This window comes from Triturus cristatus, chromosome 6 (assembly GCF_964204655.1).
Source record: "Triturus cristatus chromosome 6, aTriCri1.1, whole genome shotgun sequence".
In the NCBI taxonomy this organism is placed as follows: domain Eukaryota; kingdom Metazoa; phylum Chordata; class Amphibia; order Caudata; family Salamandridae; genus Triturus; species Triturus cristatus.
The window spans coordinates 347,062,428-347,083,525 of NC_140589.1; the positions used below are offsets into that span (position 1 = coordinate 347,062,428).

Sequence of the window (21,098 nt, forward strand, 5' to 3'; positions counted from 1 at the left end):
TTATTCTTCAGAGTGCAACCGTTAATTGAATACACTGCGTCACAAACTTTATTAACCACACCAAGCCACACCCATCTGATTACGTAATACTTGTAAGCAGTCTGTCGAGGACCCCTAGAGTCTTCATGCGCATAAACAGAGAACACAACATCTCCCCCTTTGTTAAATAAAAAGTATGAATATATATATATATATATATATATATATATATATACACCTGTGCCTATTACAATTACTCGATGAGTTTTTGAGAAGCTTGCACCAGCCTTCCAGGTCTAGTTGTAAAAGAAAGAGGAGGATTGCCCTCATCTGGCATCTCTGGAGAAGAGTCAGATGCTTGACTTGGGCATTCTGTTGGACTTGCCTCACTCAGGAGATCTGGAGCTGACCAACATCTAGGCAAAGGCTTAAAGTGTGACGAGTCCCTGGTTAGGGACTTTCCAGGTCTTTGGGCAGTTACAATATGTCCTTTGCTTGCCACAGCTCAGTGGTTCAGCATCAAACGGAGTATCCGTCTTACGTGTCTGCTTTTGCTTAACATGAATTCAGTCTCCTTTCTCAAAAACTGTGTCAGAGCTTTTTGGCATTGGCCCTCATTTTGCATTTGCAAGGGGTGTCAGTGACCCATTGAGGTATTTTTGTTCCAAGTGCTCTCCCAAACAGGAAGGTGGCAGGTAGTCATGAAGGCCTGAGTGCAGAACAGACTGAAGTCTATGCCTTCCAGTGCAGCTCGTTGAACCACCCTTTTTAAAGTACTCCTTAAAAGGCCAACAACTCCATTTGCCTGTGACCAGAGAGGTGTACTTTTCTGATATTTGATGTTCAAATGATTAAGAAAGTCTTTGAACTCTCTTCTATTGAAGGGTGGACCGTTGTCAGATTTGAGAATGTAGGGAACACCCCATGTTGTGAAAACATCATCCAGCCTTTCAATGATTTTTTCATGCATGGTTGATGATAAGTCTTCACGAGAGGAAAACATGAGTACTCATCGACAACTACCATGAGATTATGTCTGGTGTAGAGAGATTTGAAGAAATAAACGGCAATCTCTCCCAAGCTTGCTTAGGTACATCAGACATGTTCAATGGGTGCTGAGTCGTTCTGGGAGACAGGCAGTTGCATAGTTGACAAGCTTTAAGCTCCCTTTCAACTCATTCATCAAGATCAGAGAACCAGCCTCGATCCCTGTGGGCTCTTTAAGTTGCATCAATGCCACAATGTCTTTCATGTGGCAGTTCAGTCACTTGTTGCCTCAGGCTTTTGGGAATGACTATTCTTGCCCTCGTAATATGATACCATCATGCGTAACAAAGTTCTTCATGAACCTTTTTAAATTTCCAGTATTCAAGATCATCTGTAAGAGATAGAGCATGCTTCCTCCATTATTGAGTTGCAATGATGTCTTGCACTTAAGCATATCTTTGTCAGTAGTGGTAGCTGTCAGAATTTGTTCACTTCAAGGAGCTGCAGGTACACTTGACTTTACTATGAAAGTGATTTAGGTCTTAGCTGCTTTAGCTGTTGCACTATGACGCTGTAGAGGCACTCGTGAAAAGTAGTCTGTGGGGTTTTGATGTTTCCTCTGATTGTGCACAATAGTGTAATCATACTCCTGCAGACGAAACCCCACCTCTTGATGCAAGGGGGCATCTTAGCTTTCAGATTTCCGGAAATGCTGAGCAACCCTTGATGATCTGTGAAAAAAATGCTTTCCACACAGAAGCACATGGAAGTGTTTACTCGCCCATACTACAGTTAAGCTTTCTTTCTCCGGTTGAGAATAAGTGTGTTCAGTCAGAGATAGACTTCGGCTAGCATAGGCCACAATGTGTCTCTGAGGATATGGTTATGTTGGGCAAGGATCGCTCCCAACCCCACAGGGCTTGCATCCACCTCAATTTTTGTATGCAATTTCGGATCAAAGTAAGTCATTTCTGTTCTATTTTCATTTACATATTTCATTTTCTTGAAACTTCGGTCTCATTCAGACAACCATTCAAATGGAGCATCTCACTTTGTTAGTTCTATAAGAGGGGCACGCACAGTGGCAAAGTCATGAATATACCGGGAGAAGTAACTGGCAATACTCATACAGGATAATCGCATGGTCACATCTTCTGGAGGGCAAGTAGATGACAATGCTTGTACCTTTTTGGGGTAAGGAGTCATTGCCTTTTTCCGAGAAAATATGCCCAAAGAATTTCAGCCTGTTTTTGTGAAATTCATACTTCTCGTTATTCAGTATGAGTCCTGCATCAGCAAGCAGACGGTGTACTTGTGTGAGTGCTTCGCAGCTGACGACACACCAAAACTGAGTATTTTTTCATCTGAACAAACCAATATGCATTGAAAAATAATACTGTACCTACAGTTTTCTTCCAGTTCAAGTTGATGGTAACCTTTGTTCAGATCAAGGCAGGAGAAGACTTGGGTGCCATTCAGCTGTGTGATCATGTCTGCAATGTGTGGACCTGGATGTCTGTCTCTTTCAATTGCTTTGTTGGCCTGTCGCATAACAACACAAATGTGCACTGAAACAGTATCTGACCATTGGAGCGCGCAATGATGTCATGCCTTAACAGTGTTTCTAGTTTTTTCTCAACAGCTTCTCGTAGGTGAAAAGCAATGCAATCATGTTGCTGTGCAATGGGGTGAATATCTTCATTATGGTGAAGCTGTACCTTTATGTTCTTAAGTTTCCCAAGTCCATGAAACAATTTCGGGAACTGACTCACTATTTCAGAATGGGCATTCAACTTGTAGTTAAGAGAAGTCAGTCCCATGTCAGCAGCAGTGTCGAAACTTAATAAGCATGCACTCGCCAAAGTACTTGGGAGTACATGAATCAGCGCTTGCACTGTCATTTTCTTGTGCCGCATAGTTGCCACAAAGGATCCCTTACTCTGCAAGGGTGTAGAAGCTGCCCAGGTATACGCCTTGGCTCTAGATGGCGTGAGACCTGTAATCAGAGACAGTTGTTTGTAATTTTCTGCCGACATGATGTTTATCGATGCACCACTGTCTATAATGAAAGTTATAGGGCACGTATTCACCTTGAGTGTGATTTTAGGACAATGTCCAAAGGAACGTTGTTGCTTCATGTGGTAATTCTTTTCAGACTTGTGTTGTTTCTTGCAAGTGACCAAACTTACATGAGTATGTCGATCTGGGCCATACATCACCATCGCACATCCATTTTCCTCATCGTCACTTGATGATGACGTAAATGAACCGTTGGTCGATGAATTTGATAACAATCGCCATTGTTTTGTTTCCACCTGCTTTAGTCGATGTTGTGGTTGGCCTTGTGGTAGTGTCTAGAATGCTTCTGGAACTTTCTGTCATCCGTCTTCTCATCTCTTCGTGACGTGTTTAGTTTCTCTTTCGCTTTGCAAACCATACAAAATGGTTTTCCTTCCTGCACCCTTTGTATTTTTGTCCAATGGCGGGACATTTGCCTTTGTGGGGAAAGGAGAATCTGCATCGGAAACACGATTTCTTTTTATTCTGAGACATCACTCTGTAGGCCTCGGCCTTGTATTTCTGTTTATTTTTCATGCTCAATGCTGATTCGTTTTGGGTTGTTCCAGCTTCCATGTCAGCAGCTTGTTGATTGGCATGTTCCCCTGCTCTTGCAGCCATGAGCACTTTCCCCAAACTGAGCGTTTATCTCCACATGCGTCTTCGGAATGAGTGGGAGCGACATCCATCAATAACTCTAAGATGCATTCATCATTGAATTCATTGAATTTGAAGGAGTATCCAGTCTCATCTTTTGCATTGAGTAGCTGTTTTGTCTCTTATACATGGTCATCACTATTCTCACCGTTCTGCATCATACCTGGTTTTCACTGCCTTTATTTTTTTGGGGCACCTGGATGCTGTTGCTTTTGGATTGCTTGTGCACCTGGCTATGACTGCCTTCTGTGCTTCACTGTACTTGATTGTCGCTGCCTTTAGCGCTGTCATATTGTATGTATGCTGGCTCTGTGTTATGTTGCAGTGCAGTCCCTCTTCTTTCGGCCTTGCCAGCAAGTTCCAGGCTGACTGTGACTGAACTTTCTGTGGGGCTTCCATCTTCTTTGAAAGCCTTGTACTGGCTGAAGAGGCTCTTTGATTCCACATACGCCAACCGTCGACCGCTACACTTCGACTGAGGCGCACATAACACGCACAAGCAATTTGCAGGACCTTGGAAAACTCTCAGGGAGATTACTCTAGTTTATTTGGGTTAAAGATACCCTATTTCATAGCCAGTTGTAGCATCCTTCCAAGCTCAGTAGCATACAAATGACCATGCCACACACGGGTCTCTGTTGTGCACGTCATTATTCTTCAGAGTGCAACCGTTAAGTGGACGCACTGCATCAAAAACGTTATCAGCCATACCCATGTCATTACATATTACTTGTAAGGAGTCTGTCGAGGGCCACTTGAGTCTTCCTGCATATAAACACAGGACACATTCCTTTTCACTACCCAGCCCAAAGCTGACAGTGGTGAACGATGCGTCAATCCTGGGTAGAGGTAGCCATCTGGGAGAGGTGGAGAACAGAGGTCTATTCCTGGTGGACTCGCAAGTCCATATCACTTCAGGAGTTTAGGGCCATCCACTTGGCATGGAAAGCCATCCTCCCGTCCATCAAGGGAAAGCTGATACATACGCTAACAGACACCACTGCCATGTGGTATTGTAACAAACCAGGGTAGGGTCACGGACCCTGTGTCAGGAGACCCTCTGCCTCTGAAAATCGCTGGACCATCAAATACTTTTCCTGGTGGTAAACCATCTGGCAGGAAAGACCAGGCATACTAACTGAGCTGTTGACACCTTAAGGATCAAGTTTTATTTTGAGTTGGTGTAAGGTCTTTTCCAGAAATGGGGAGAAACTTGACTCGATCTATTTGCCACCATCAAAAAGTTGCAATGTCAGCAGTTATGCGTGTTGTGTTTTTCAAGTAGTCTCTCGCTAGCAGACACTTTCCACCTAGAGTAGAACTCAGGACTTCTGAATCACTTCCTGTTGATTCTGCCTTGTGTTCTGAAGATCAGGACCGACCAGGCCTGAGTCATCCTAGTGGACCCGGATTGAGCATGGAGATTATGGTATCCATAGCTCGTGGACATGAAAATCAGTCCTCCGATCAGGCTGCCCATCTGGGATGATGTGCTATTGCAGCAACAGGCAGGGGGTCTGCACCTGGGCCTTTGCAACCTCCACATTCATGCTTGGAGATTGAGAAGTGACAGCTGAACACCTTCGGCCTTCTTCCTGAGATGGTTGATGTAATCTTGGTAGTGAGGTATCCTTCGACAAAAACTGTATACAACTGTCGATAGGACAAATTTGTGGGGTGGTGTGGGACGCAGCAGATGAACCCTCACCAGGCAAAGTTATCTGAGGTTTTATTATTGTTTGTCCCTCGTCTGGCAAGGCTTTGCTCTAGGCACAATTGAAGGATACCATTGCTCTCTTTCGGCCATTGTACGGATGCCGAATCAGCCTTCACTATTCAAATCACCTATTTTGAGATCTACAACCTATGTTTCTTTCCTCTCCCTTTCTTATGCCACAGTGGGACCTTAACTTAGTCCTCTTATATTTGATGTGCGCTCTTTTGAGCTGCTTCATGGCTGTCCTTTGCTGCTAGTCTTACTTGTCACTATAACATTGGCACGGTAGGTAAGTGAGCTTCAAGCTGTCTGTCAATGCGCTGTACATGACGTTCTTCCCAGGCAAACTGTTTCTGCAGACACGAGCATCCTTCCATCCAAAAGTTGTGATGCTGCGCCACGTTGATCAAACCATCAATTTACAGGCATTCTATGCTCCACCTCACCCCTCTATGGAGGAAAAGAAACTGTCATTTGGATCCTAAAAGAGCGCTGTGCTTTTACATTGAACTCCTCAAAGTACACTTGGCGGACGATCAGCACTTTGTGGGATATGCTGGACCGAAAAAAGGCAAACGTATGCAGAAAAGGGCCATCTCCTGCCCTAATGTGCTCTGCATTAAGATCTGCTTTGCACAGGCCAAGAAGCAGCATTCAAAACGAACGTGGGCTCATTCCACCAGGGCCAAGTCAAGTCAAGTCAAAGATAGCTTTATTCGATTTCAGTATAAAAATCATAAAAGCACTATACCTATTGACAGTCGGTATTCCTTTCCAATTATCCCTAGGTATTACTTCCCTGGTCATTTGCCCTCCCCGTTCTCTCCAATCTACTCCTCTCTCTTGGGGGCCTACTCTACCCCTACTCCAGTCATAAACTGGACCAAAAAGGCTCCTGGGAGGATAGAAGAAAGAGAGTCGCTTGGTTTCAATACCTTCATTTGTGCCCTGCGTATCCCATGAACAAATATGGTCGACCGTACACGGGTCCTCAAAATTGACCAAAACGCAGTCCCCCTGAATGGTTTTCCTTCCATGCCCCACCCAGGGCACCCTGCGCACCATTAAAATCTTACTCGTCCTATGGGGAGGTAATGGTCGATTTATATTGAGCCAGTATTGTACCTTGTTTTTTAGTGACCAGCTAGGCCCCTCAATGCCATCATTCAACTCTGGAACTCCAGTCAAAACCACCAAGAAAGGGGTTACTTCTGGGGGCAAGTTGATGGCTAATTTCCCCAGTGGAGGTCCCCAATTACGATCCCTAGTGAGGTCCAGATCAGTATCCTTAGATATATTAACCTCCTGTCTAATGTTCACAATAGGGGTATTAGGATTATCTACTGTCTTTTCCTCTAAAACTATGGGGTCCATTATTTTTGCATTAGCAGCTGGGACAGATGATTTTTTTTCTACTAGGCCTACTATTGTATTGTTTTTATAACTTGACTTCTTACTCCCAGCCTTTATAGCCCCAGGATTAATCGAAGTCTTAGAGATGGCAGTCAGTTCAGTTAGCTGCTTTTCTATACATTTTAATCTGTTTTCTAGCGGGGAGAGGTATATTTTAAAAAGCTCCCTCATTTTTTCAAAGAGTTTATTGTCAGCCTCAACGTCCTTACTACTTTCAATCATGCTTAGGGAAACCTCTACCCTCCCTGAATCCAAGATCACATCATTCACATCTAAGCGCCTAGAAGCACAGCCATTCTTTGTTTGCTGTACTAATCCCTCCTCGTTCCTTATGGATAGCTCACATGTCCCCTTATCCACAGGCACAATGGTTTTCTGAGTTTTCTTTGCTTTCTTATCTTTTATTTTCTTTAATTTTTTTGATGTTTTAGAGATAGCACCCTCTCTCGTTCCCCTCGTCTGCCTGATAGTTGAGTCCTCTAACAAGATATTTGATTCTAAAACCAAGGATCTCTCTAATTGTGAAACTGATGTAGAATCTGATGCTGATAAGTCTACCATATTTGGTAAAGTATGCAAATCTGCATGAACTAATATAGGGGCTACTGCATTGTTATGCTGGTCTGGGGATTTGGCTGTTGCAAAAAAGCCCAAAGAAGAACGTTTTGCCAATGCTAAATCTAGGGACACTCTCCGTTCCATAATCGCAATCCCTTGGTCAATAACAGAATTTTCCCGTACAATAAAATTGTCTAGTGGGCCTATTATACTGGCTGCTTCCATAGTCGTTTTACTCCTGCTCCCTCGTGTGGTCGCCATGAATTGAAATAGCAAAGAAATAGCCAAACGCTAAAAAAGTACAACAGAATGAAATATACAATATCCTCCAATCGCAAAAATAAGGGGGAAGGGCCAGGCCCGGTCTTAATCGGTCTTAATCGGTCTTTAACGGGCTTAAACGGGCCCGCCCTTGGCCCGGGCTTCGCCCGGCGCTCGACCGCGCGCGTCCCGCGTCGCGTCGATGGACTACACAATTATAGGTGGGGCAGGCCACAAAAAAGGGGAGTGTCCGGGAAGAGGCCGCAGCTGAAGGTGGGATAGCCGCTGCTGGTCCTCGCAGTCCCTCAATCCCAGGTACAAAGACTCACAAGTTCACCGGTAGAGTTCACGGCTACGAGCGGCTCCCGCGCAGCGGGGGCCGCAAGTCATTTTCAAAGAGGCAGGCCAAAAGGGGAGTGTTCGGGAAGAGGCCGCAGCTGAAGGTGGGGTATCCGCTGCTGGTCCTCGCAGTCCCTCAATCCCAGGTACAAAAACTCACAAGTTCACTGGCAGAGTTCACGGCTACGAGCGGCTCCCGCGCAGCGGGGGCCGCGAGTCGTTTTCAAAGAGGCAGGTTAAAAGGGGAGTGTCCGGGAAGAGGCCGCAGCTGAAGGTGGGATAGCCGCTGCTGGTCCTCGCAGTCCCTCAATCCCAGGTACAAAGACTCACAAGTTCACTGGTAGAATTCACGGCTACGAGCGGCTCCCGCGCAGCGGGGGCTGCGAGTCGGGGGCCACGAGTCGTTTTGAAAGAGGCAGGCCAAAAGGGGAGTGTCCGGGAAGAGGCTGCAGCTGAAGGTGGGATAGCCGCTGCTGGTCCTCGCAGTCCCTCAATCCCAGGTACAAAGACTTACAAGTTCACTGGTAGAGTTCACGGCTACGAGCGGCACTAAGCGTGGGTCCAATGCAGGCTGCCTCGGTGCTCTCAATCTCCCATAGGATGCTCTCATGCTCCGCAACCAGCTCCAAACTCTCCCACTCCGCCATGTTCAGCTGAGGCCGGCCAGGGCAAAACTGCTACCATTGTTTTGGCACGTGGAGTTCCTGTCCTGGACATCTACCAGGCATCTACATGGGTGCTACTCCATTTGTCCATCAAGCACTACTGTCTGGACAGCCAGGCCACTAATAGGGGCATTTCGCCAGCAAGGTCCTGCAGGACTTTCTGGCTGGAGTCCATTCACAGACCCAACTCCAAATAGGTACTGCTTTGATATCTATTCAAAAAGGTGAGGAATCCGCAGTTAAGTCTCTATCAGAAGAACGAGTTACATACCTTCGATAACATTCTTTCTGGTAGAGGTTATATCTAATCAGATTCCTCACTGACCCTCCCATTCCCCCAGTTCTGTAAATTGAAGTCTGTCCATTAATACGATCCCAAATCTAGGATCCTGCACACTTGTCACAACCAATTTGCGATTGGGGGATCTGCGTCTGGGGAGGAGAACTGCTTCAAAAGCAACTGACGTCAGCACGCTTGAGTGGCACCTAGGTAGGCTCCACATAACATTTCTGGAGCGGAATGGCACCAGTGTGTAGCAGCACGGCGCTACCTACCTGCATACAGAGGTACTGCTGAAAAGGTTTATATAGCCATTATGATGTCTGCGGAATATCTAAAAGGAGAGAGACCTGCTGTTGGTTAGATTCTCTACCAGAAAGAGCATTACTGAAGGTAAGTAACTGGTTTGTTGACAGTGCCTATACAGTACTTGTTGTTTTCTGTATGCCAAACCTCTAAATGTGCATTCTCTGACTTTTCTTTTTATCAAGTACGATTTTCGTGATATTATTTTAAAAAATCTGGAGAATGTCAGAAATTTGACTATACTGCAGTCAAAAGAGACACTACTAGTTTGAGGACCAAATACCCCACTCTAGCTCTAGGCTCCATTCTGAAATGCAAAAACCTACAGCTACAAAGTCTTTAATAATTTTTCTACTGTTTCTTTCAATAGCTCATCACGTTTATCAAAAGGCTGATTTGTAGAGTGTGTGTCAAAGCACTTAAAAAGACCACACAATGGTCTTCGTTTGCCCCAGGTATACATATGTGGAGTACTTATACCTTTGCACAAATTGCTCACAGCATGTCAGTGAAACATTGAAGATTCGGGAGGCGGCGGGAGGAGGGGGTGTTAGTTGTCAGACACTGGATGACCTTACCATGATAATAGAACTGTGAGCTTTGCTGATACCCAAGAGATTTTCAACCTAGGGATCAGTGATTTCCTTCACTACACGAAAATAGCTTGTACGGCTAGGGAAATATGGTTCACTTTCCCTGATGCCCACACGCCCTCTTGAGCTATGATCGAACTGTATGCTCTGTCGGACTGTAAAAAGCCGATTACATCCCTTTATAGAGCCCTAAGTGCCGATAGGCCTCTGCAGAAGTTGAGAGCACAGGGTAGATGATAGGAAGTAGCTGCTGATTTTATTGCTGGTGTGGACTTGGACAAAGTGTATGGGGGTGAGACGGGTGTCTAGCATTGACGCATTTAAACGTTTTTAATAGATTTATGTTCACATGACTTACAAGCCACCTGTCAAGCTCATTCGGATCTATTTGGGGCGTTCTTTCAGATGTCCACAGTCAGGAGGAAGGGGCAGAATTTATCCACCTTACTTGGAACTGCTGAGTTGTGAGGGATTTCTCATCAGATATGCTGGCTTGGGTCTGGCTGCCAAAAATGGTTAAATGGACGTAGGACATGGTAGAATGGGCCCAGTTAGTAGGGACGGAAAATTAGCAGAAGATCTTATGGCATGGGCCAAGATGATTAGACTTGTTAATGACCTTCCGGATGGTAGGTCACTGTGAACCCCTGTCATTCTGGTTTTGGGAATAGTGATTAGCACAGGGAAGGAGTATACAATAAGCCGAACTGTCGCACTAGATGGGGATATAAGTTTGTACACTATGTTGAGTGGCATTTAGAATGGTAAGATTGAGGATGGTGCAGACTTTTGGCCAGATTCTGCTGTGATGGTTGAAGTTGTCACATCAATAGGTGTGTGCGGTGGAATGGAATAGTGATTCCCATGGCACACACTTGTCGTGCAAAGTATTGTGGACAAAAATACCAATGAAGAGGTGGTGGGGTGGGTTTTCGGGGTGGGTGAATAAGGTGTGCAAGACTTTAAACAGTTGGTGTTTATTAGAGACTTGCTCTACAATGATGGGGCTACTATTGAGCCAGTTGTGTGGGACAATTATAATTGAGCTAATGTGGAAATTGAATGGCATGTATGTCTTGAAAATAATAAATAATTAATAAACAAATAAATGCCGAAAACCGTTATTAAATTATCTAAGAGTTGAGGTAAAATTCGCCTTTCACTATTTTATAGTTGATCCGACTGCCATGGTAAAATAATGTCCCTTTTTTCTCTTACCGTGCAGCCCGATGATGATAATCACGCAAAAGATTACAAGTTTGGCTTTTGAGATACATGATGGTAAGGCTAAGAATACACTTATGTAATAAGTTATTGATTATTTTCCTAATTTGTTTTGTTCTTTTGTTTTATATATATGATGTATTTGTATTTCCTTTTTTTAGCTAGTTGGACAGAGAATCATAACTAGAAACAGATGATAACAAATGCTTGGGCGCTCCATACCTTGACTCTGAATGCAAGGCTGACCTTATCAGTTTTCCTAAGCATGAGGAAAAGGTTAAGTGTGAGTTATAGGTCCATAGGTGTCAAGTACCCATCCCTCTCTCAAAAACTCGGGCATTGGGCAGTGTCGTGATCCTGTGTCACACAGATCACTTTACATTGGCCAACTCGCCCCTGCAGTTACCATCCATCATTGGGCACCTGGCTTATGAAGCTAGTACCTTAAAGCATCCCTTTACTTGGTAAACCTGATTGCCATATGTAGAGACCAAAGGAAACTCACAGGCTGAAACATACTTTATCTAGAAGTCTTGAAGTTCGAATCGTTCCAAACACAAAATCAGACGTTGTTCAGTAGAATGGCCACTTCATTTTGGAATTCTCTGCCACTTAATTTAAGAACACAAAAAAATCTAGTTTCACGCTTACCTTGATGTTTTTAGGAATAAAATAGGGACCCATAGTATCAGCAAAGGACTAGAGCAACAGAACAGGAAAGCAGAAAGCAAGGTTAGTCGAGAGCTCTGTTGACAGGCTGACGCAACATAGAGAATGAAAGGAAAAATAAAAAACTGGCGACCAAATGAGGCTCTTCAATAATAGAATGTTGAAGCGAAAATTCAAACAGCAGGAGAGAGTGAGCACACAAAAGGCTGGAAGCCTCAATCACACAAAGGCGAGCAGAGATCATGCGGGGGAGGACAACTGTGCACACAAAGAGGCACAAATGTAACAAAAAGAGCAGCTTTTCGAGATGCTAGCATTATCAAATAAATAAAGAGGAAAAAATACAATTTAAAAAGAATACCCAGTCACATTACAGATGAAGAGACATAATTCAAGGACCATAATATAGTGTTTAAATCAAGACATACAGGAGTGTTCTTTTAGCTTTTTTTCTGGAGGTGAGGAGGGTAGGTAGGTGATAGATGAACCTTTGAAAGAGCTATTGGGCAAATCTCCAGTACAGTGTGTTTGTCTGCACCTCCCTGTCTGTCTAACTTTCAGTACAAAGATGCTTATTGTATAAAGCTGGTGTTTCAAATAAGATTTGCTTTCATTCCCTGGGTTCTCCAACAGACAAAGATCCAACATAATAAAGAGGTATTTTCATCGGCTTCAGTGATTTTCAGATTATTTAAAATCCCCCAGAATGTGACCTGGACATGATGTCCTGAAAACAGAAGACGACTTCTTCCTGAGATCTGTAACACTGCCCTAACCACAATTTGTTATGGCCTTGCACACCGCTTCCTAATGTATCCGAGACACACCTTTAGAGCCAATTAGAAACTTTGCCACAAATAGATCCATTTGATGCCTCCCTGAAATTCAAAGTATTAGTGTGAATTTAACTTAACTTTAAAGGGGGAATATCACAGACACAGTGTGTTCACTTTTTTCACATAGTTAAATGCAGTTAGCATCACAGTTTTCCTGAACTGCATCCTGATATTACCACCTGATTTAATTCGGTCAATTCATGTCACTTTCAATCACAGAACTGTTAAATGGGCGGCAAAACATTTAGCATGGATTTATCGCACTTTCGACTTTTTGTTATCTGTTCGTTTGAGCTGAAAGTTATTTCTGTAACATCCAACAGATCTGCGGTCAGATTTTTTCAAATGGCAACCAGGGCAACACCAACAAAGAGTAATAGTGTAGGTTACTTACAGTGTTTGTCTTGAGGTTTGCGAAGGTATAATGTAGAGAGTTATTTTCCTAAGCTCAGAAGTTTTGTTAGCTCGGTTTTATCGATTTGTCTTTTCCTTCGATAGCGCAATTCTGCGTGAAAAATCTGTCCCACAACCCAGTATCTTGGTACTTGATGTGGCTTATATTTCTTTCAGGCCACTCGAGTTAGGTTATTCTTGCATATCCTGTCAGCTGATTTGGTTTTGATAATTTTTGTGCATTCTTTGCGTCTGTTGCTCACACATCGAACTTCCCTTAAATTCCTGGAAAACCATTTGAATATTTTCTTTCTTTTTCAAATAAAAAAATGCTCTTAAAATGGTACAGTGCTATTTTTCCGTCCTATCAGTGCTTGTTGCAGTACATCAAGATAGAAAGGTATCGGATTTCAGCGACATCACTTATGAGTTTTAATATAGCACATCTCGTGTGATTGCCATGTCGTTTTTTCTGTGCACTTTGGCTGCCCTCGGGTCATGGTCTCTGAGCTATTCGTCCGCAGCTAAACTGCCGGTTTTCCTTCACTCATTATTATGAGATGGCTGTTGCCATTGACTTCCAACTTCTGCAGCATTTGCATTGGAAATTGAGTTTTCTCTGCACGCTCTGCGTGCAGCGGGTTTTTCCATTGCTGTTCACTAGCATGCAGGGTAGGTTCCTCCAAGCTGAAGCGTTCGGATTCTTCGAAGTGAAAAGGAAGGTACATCATGGGCGCATGAAAAGATGAGATCTCTCTCTCTGGAGGCTGAGCAGCTATCCAGTTAGATCAAAAACAGTAAGATGCCTTAGACAGCTGACAATTGGGCTTTCGCCTGAGGCGGGACTGAAACAGTGCTGTTGCCTGCAGTGGAAGCCTTTAGGCAAATCGTAAATGAGAGAAGTGAGCAGTGTTGGTACTACTTGGCAAGTTGGCAGCATTTTATATTGTTGCCAATCTCACTTAGGTGGTGCATCAAGGGGTTATGACCTTGATACACCTCCTAAGGGAGATTGGCATACAGTGAAGCAGTAGTTAAATGGCCAATCAGTCTCCAACCTTTTTTCATCCATTGCAACAGAACAGTGTGGAGTTATCTATTATCACCGATCATGACAACCAGCACCCCTGCTTATCCTGCTGACAAGCGTAGTACCTCTGGTGGCTCTCGGCACACCTGCAGCCAGGCCACCATCAGACGGCAAACTATGAAGGTAAGAAGGAAATACAAGACAACAGGACTTTTCCATCCATGCTCCCAGGATCTAGAACAGCATCCCTGCATCCTTCAGAACAGCTCCAGTGCTGCTTCTAATTTAGTAGAGAGTTGAGGACGCTCCTCCTTAAATAACACTGCAACACAATGCATTAATAATCAAGAAGCTATCTACCGCTCCTATCACTCGTTGACTTTATGTTGATCTTTGACACTGTGCAGCACTCCGCTGCTTAATGGCTAGGTTTGCATTATACAAATACCACATACATAAGTACTTAATAAGTATGTCATACCACTGTCACAACTGACTATAGCATTTGGATTCTCCACCATATATAATGTGGCTAAAAAAATATTGATTCTTTAAGACCAGCGTGTTTCATTGTCACCACCGAACCTTCAGCTTTGCTTCATATCTGTTCAGGCTTGGATGAGCAGAAATTCTTGAAATTCAGAATCTTGCAGTAAGGAAAGCTACAGGACTCTACAGGACTAAGAACATTTGTTCATGCCACACATCCTAGACCAAGGATCCCAGACCTTTAATGGGCAATGAGCAACATTTGGATGAGAAATGAAATTCTGAGCAACATACAAACCATAACAAAACTTACTGATGTAGATGTGTTGGCAAAATGGAAGAAAGATTAATTAAAACTTTATAGATCACCTTTCTATATTATACTTTACAGACATATATATGTGTGTGAATATAAATATACATATATTTTATATATATATATGTGTGTGTGTGTATTATCTACTGGCGGTCGCCAGTAGATTGTTATAGTTAGGACCTATTTTCCATAGGAAATCCGCAACATTCTATTGGGAATATCTTTGGCACCGATTGACGAATCTTTGCAAAATTTTCCAAACTTTTGACCAGCTCCACTCCGCTCCTACCCTGAAAGTTTTGCGATGATTCGTCAAGCGGGTGCCAAGAAAAAAGGGGGGTCCCAAAACGCGTTTTCCCATTGCAATTTCCCATAGGATCTGTTGTCGCAGCTACAGCCCGAACCGCTGAACGGAATGACACCAAATTTGGCAAAGAGGTAGTCCTCAGTTCAGACTCGTGCCTTTTGCATAAATGGTGTGAATCTGTTCAGTAGTTCCTGAGAAGATTAAGGTAAAAAAGTTAGTGCTATCTATGGCCGCGGAGGGTCCGCGGATCCTCCACGCACCCTCCCCGAACCCTCCCGAGCACGAGCTGAATGCTAATTGGCTGCCAACACTCTGAATCAGGAAGTGTTGGCAGCCATCTTGTGTCTCGGTAGAACCGAGGCACAAGGAAGCACAAAAACAAAGATGCAAAACGCAACAAGGAGGCAGGGTAGAAACACCCTGACCCCCTAGACCTGCTCAGGGGGTCCCACAAGGACCCCCAAGGCCAAAAAACGATTTTTTTTTTTTAAATCGCGGGATGCGCGTAGGGTCTGCGCATCCCGCTAACGAAAAAAAAACCGCAGCGCGGGCTCCCGCGCTTCTGTTAGATTTAGCCCCCGGGGGGCCAAGTCCCGGGGGCAATATGGTTTCCACCACCACCCCCGGGGCTTATGTTAATGTATGCGGGGGGTCTCATGGCCCCCCGCAGCCCCGGGGACCGCCATCCCCCGGGGCTTTAAAAAAAAAAAACCTGTGTGGGGGGGCTCGAGCCCCCCCACACGCCCCGGGGACCACCACCTCCCCGGGGCACTGATTATGTAAAATAGGGGGTCCGTTACGGACCCCCATGCCCCGGGCACCACCACCCCCGGGGCTTTAACTTAAGTGGGGGGGGGTGCGCGGCCCCCCCCTGGAGCCAATGATGGCCCTGGGGACCGCCACCCCCCAGGGCCGGCTCCTGCAGTGTCCCGGGGTGCCCACCCCCGGGACACTGCTGTTTGCTATGGCAGGGTGGGAGCCTCGCGTCTCCCGCCCTGCCATAGCAAACTGCTTTGGTATTTGGAAGAGAGATCAGAAACCTGCTCTCTCTTCCAAATACCAAAGACGATTGCTTTTCCACACGGGGAGCAGCATGTTAGCTGCTCCCCATGTGGAAAAGCAATGCCAGCTCCCGCAGGACGCAGGGAGCCGGGGGGTCGGTGGGGGATTGGGGACCCCCCCACGGCCCCCAACGGAGGCCAGGCCCCGGGGGAGGGGGTCCCCGGGGCCATAAGTGGCCCGGCAGGGGGGCCACGCGGCCCCCCTCCCCACATTTTTTTTTTTTTTTAAATGGCCTCGGGGGATGGGGTCCCCGGGGCCATAGGTGGCACAGGAGGGGGGCTATGCAGCCCCCCTCCATAAAAAATATTTTTTTTTAAAAGGGCCATGCCCCGGGGGATGGGGTCTCCGGGGCAAATTATGGCCTGGGGAGGGGGGCCACGCCGCCCCCTTCCCGTTTAAAAAAAAAAAAAAAAAAAATCAATTGGGGGCAGGCCCTGGGGGATGGGGTCCCTGGGGCCATAAGTGGGCCGGCAGGGGGCCACGCGGCCCACCTCCCCACATTTTTTTTTTTTTAAATGGCCTCGGGGGATGGGGTCCCCGGGGCCATAGGTGGCACAGGAGGGGGGCTATGCAGCCCCCCTCCATAAAAAATAATTTTTTTAAAAAGGGCCATGCCCCGGGGGATGGGGTCTCCGGGGCAAATTATGGCCTGGGGAGGGGGGCCACGCCGCCCCCTTCCCGTTTAAAAAAAAAAAAAAAAAATTGGGGGCAGGCCCTGGGGGATGGGGTCCCCGGGGCCATAAGTGGGCCGGCAGGGGGGCCACGCGGCCCCCCACCCCACATTTTTTTTTTTTTAAATGGCCTCGGGGGATGGGGTCCCCGGGGCCATAGGTGGCACAGGAGGGGGGCTATGCAGCCCCCCTCCATAAAAAAATATATTTTTTAAAAAGGGCCATGCCCCGGGGATGGGGTCTCCGGGGCAAATTATGGCCTGGGGAGGGGGGCCACGCGGCCCCCTTCCCGTTTAAAAAAAAAATAAAATTGGGGGCAGACCCTGGGGGATTGGGTCCCCAGGGCCAAAAAAAAAAGAAAAAGAAGGGGGGCTACACAGCCCCCCTTCTAAAAATCAGAGTGGGAAAAAAAAAAGGATCGGGCCGGAGCCCACGCCCCCTCCGTACACCACTCTGCAAACACGCCCCCTGGCGCGTTTGCAGAGGGGGAATGAATTCCAATTCAATACTGGGGGTCCCTGGGGGCCGACTAGCCCACCAGGAACCTCCAGTATGCGCCAGAGGGCTGCGTAGCAGAGAGGTGTAATGAGGCCACGCCCCTTTTTACACATCTCTGCAACGCAGCTCCCTGGCGCTTACTGGAGGTACCTGGTGGGCTAGCTGGCCGCCAGGGGACCTCAGGATTCAAGGGGACTTAATCTCCCAACTTAAAACGGGCCACGGGGTGCGTTTGCACAGTGGTGAAGGTAGGGGGCGGGGCCTGAGGTGATACTGTGCAAACACGCCCTGTGGCGCGTTTTAAGTTGGGGAATTCATTCCTCTTCAATCTAGAGGTCCCCTATGGGACAAATAGCCCACCAGGTACCTCCACTAAGCGCCACGGAGCTGCGTTGCAGAGTGTTGTAAAAAGGGGTGTGGCCTCTGAAGACCTCTCTGCAAGGCAGCTCCCTGGCGCATACTGGAGGTACCTGGTGGGCTAGTTGGCCCCCAGAGGACCTCAGGATTCAAGGGGACTTAATCCCCCAACTTAAAACACGCCACAGGGCGTGTTTGCACATGTCACCTCAGGCCCCTCCCCCTTCCTTCACCATTGTACAAATATTCCTCTCAAATCAGCCGAACTACGAATTCCGATTTACTCACCTGTAATCAGGAGAGAACCCAGTGCTGCATCTTTTAGCCCAGCACTGACCCTGAAAAGTAATTCTAAGCGTACTTACCAGTAACTTGTATTTCCTTCCATAGGAATCCATTGTGTGGTTTTCACCAGAAATGTTTCTAAGTGTCCATTTTTGAAACGTACAAATATTCCTCTAAAATCAGCCGAACTACGAATTCCGATTTACTCACCTGTTATCAGGAGAGAACCCAGGGCTACATCTTTTAGCCCAGCACTGACCCTGAAAAGTAATTCTAAGCGTACTTACCAGTAACTTGTATTTCCTTCCGTAGGAATCCATTGTGTGGTTTTCACCAGAAAAGTTTCTAAGTGTCTATTTTCACAAACTAAAAATATTCCTAAAAAATTGTCTGTATGACTTAAACACATTCTTTCAACTGTTTACAAGAGGTTGGCCAGTGCTGGATCCAGGATCCACCACTGAGTAAGAAAAAGTAACGATAACACTACTTACCTGCTAAGTGAATTTTCTGCCATAGGAAAACATTGGTGATTCTATGGGGAAAAGTTTCTAAGTGTCAACTTTTAAAATACAATAATATTCCTTAAAAATCACTACTGTAACCAAAGCGCTTTTACTCAACTGTTTACAGGAGATGTCCAAGGACTGAATCTAGGATCCAGTCTTGTGGTTAGAAAAGTAATCCATAAAGTAACTAATTGCATTTAACTAGAAATTCACATTGAGCTCAATGTTGCTTTGTGTTTGAAATTGTGTTGTCCATTGCAACAACTGTAACTACTGTACTTAAAAATCTGTTGCCTATTTGCCAAGTATTTAAACTAAAGTAATTCATTCTGAGAAAGTATATTTTGTATTGTAATGTATAATGTAATTAAAAAAAATATATCTAAAAATAAATAGTTAAAAAAATGTAGTAAATCAGTATAAAAAAAATCAGTATAACAATTAATACATTCAAATTTGTCATTTAGAAAACCTTTGAAATTCACTGAAAAAAACATAGGTTTCAGGCCTGATATAGTTATGAATTAGCATTTAAAAAAACCTTTGAAATTTACTGAAAAAACTATAGGTTTCAGGGGCGTTATAGTTAGGAATTGGCATTTAAAAAACCTTAGAAATTCACTGACAAAACCATAGGTTTCAGGGCGTTTTAGTTAGCTGGACATTTCCCTCGTACAAAACCCTAGAAATTCCCCTGTTATAGTTAGTTCAGCTAACTATAACTCGCGCCCCCGCAATGCACTACTGATGACGTCACATATTACATCACTCATGACATGGTCAGTGACATCACTGATGACATCTGAAATGACATCACTGATGACATCACTGATGACGTCATCCATGTGATAAATTACTGCATCTTCTCACACCCTTTGATATACTCAATCAAAATTTCAGACGTCCATTCTCAAAACCATACTCCAATACCAATAATTTACATACCCACTCATTGACTCTTAGATCTACACACACATCCACTCACTCACCTGTACAGTCACTCATACTTACAGTCACTCAGTACAGTACTATCATATGTATTTATACACCTACATAGACACTCACACACCACCACTCATCCATAGAGGTACTCTCACTCCTAGTCAGTCATGCAAATAATTAATCATACTCCCATTTACTCACCTATGCAGTTATACACACACAAGTTCACTTACTCATAAAAATAGTACCACATTCTTACGCTCTTATACAATCACTGATACAAGCACACACTCATCCATACAGCCACTCTCACAATCACACACTCTCACATATACCCACTTATATACTCTTACACACATATATACTGCCTTTCACATATGTAGTTACTCACACATGTACCACTGAGATATACATTCAATCACTAACACACCCACAGATATACATTCAATCACTAACACACCCATACATACACTCACCCAACCATACAGTCCATCACAGATGCACTCTTAAAACCATGCACCCATAGAATCACCCAGTCACACACACCCCACCCACACAAATACTCAGGCACCCAAACAGATACTCAGACAACCAATCAATAACCCATAGAGACACTCCTATAGCTATTCACAAAACCATGCAGCCGCTTATACACCAACAGACAGACAGATACAAACATTCACACAGTTTAGTCACTAGTCTGCAGTAAGATACGTTTAATGACTCACTTATACAGTCAGTCACGCACCTACTAAATCATCCATTCACACACTTATACACCCACTCATTCTTCCATAGGTTTTTCCCAATATATATATATATAAAACCTATTTAAAATTTACAGAAACACACACTCACTGGATGACGTCATCAGTGATGTCATTTCAGATGTCATCAGTGATGTCACTGACCATGTCATGAGTGATGTAATATGTGACGTCATCAGCAGTGCATTGCGGGGGCGCGGGTTATAGTTAGCTGAACTAACTATAACAGGGGAATTTCTAGGGTTTTGTATGAGGGAAATATCCAGCTAACTAGAACGCCCCTGAAACCTATGTTTTTTTCAGTGAATATATATATGTATGTGTGTGTGTATATATATGTATATATATATATATCTCCACATCAAGAAGACTCCTTCTGAGAACTCTTGCCCGTGAAAGGTGGAGCATTTGCGGGTGGAAACAACCGGCTGTCAATTCATGAATAGTTCACTGTAGCGCGCACTCAGGCCAAGGAGACGGTTCAACAAACCTCTGTTGGAGGTTTATGCCATTAATAAATCCTCCTGTTTGTTGAACCGTCTCCAGTTTCCTTGGCCTGAGTGCGCACTACAGTGAACTATATATGAATATATATCACCTACTGGCGGTCGCCAGTAGGTAGTTATAGTTAGGACCACGTTTCCATAGGAAATCCGCAACATTCTATTTTGAATAACTTTGGCGCCGGTCGACGAATCCTCGCGAATTTTTCAAAATAGGTGGGGCGCTACGCTCTGCTCCTACCCTGAAAGTCTCGGGGGGATTCGTCAAGCGGGGGCTGAGATAAAAGGGGGGTCCCAAAACGCGTTTTTCCCATGCATTTTTCCATAGGACCTTTAGACACAGCTACAGCCCGAACGGCTGAACAGAATTACTTGAAATTTGGCAGAGAGGTAGTCCTCAGGTCAAGGAAGTGCCTTTTGTAGGTTT

At 44.9% G+C, this 21,098-nt stretch overlaps 1 protein-coding gene across 3 annotated transcripts in view; it reads left to right on the forward strand.

Annotated features, from left to right (window-relative positions):
* Window positions 1–21,098, forward strand: part of MBOAT2 (membrane bound glycerophospholipid O-acyltransferase 2) — a 1,094,556-nt gene that overhangs the window by 740,572 nt on the left and 332,886 nt on the right. For all 3 annotated transcript variants that reach the window (XM_085610738.1, XM_085610736.1, XM_085610737.1), the window contains exon 5: window positions 11,039–11,094. In XM_085610738.1, the coding sequence (XP_085466864.1) occupies window positions 11,039–11,094 (56 nt within the window). The remainder of the gene's footprint in view (window positions 1–11,038; window positions 11,095–21,098) is intronic.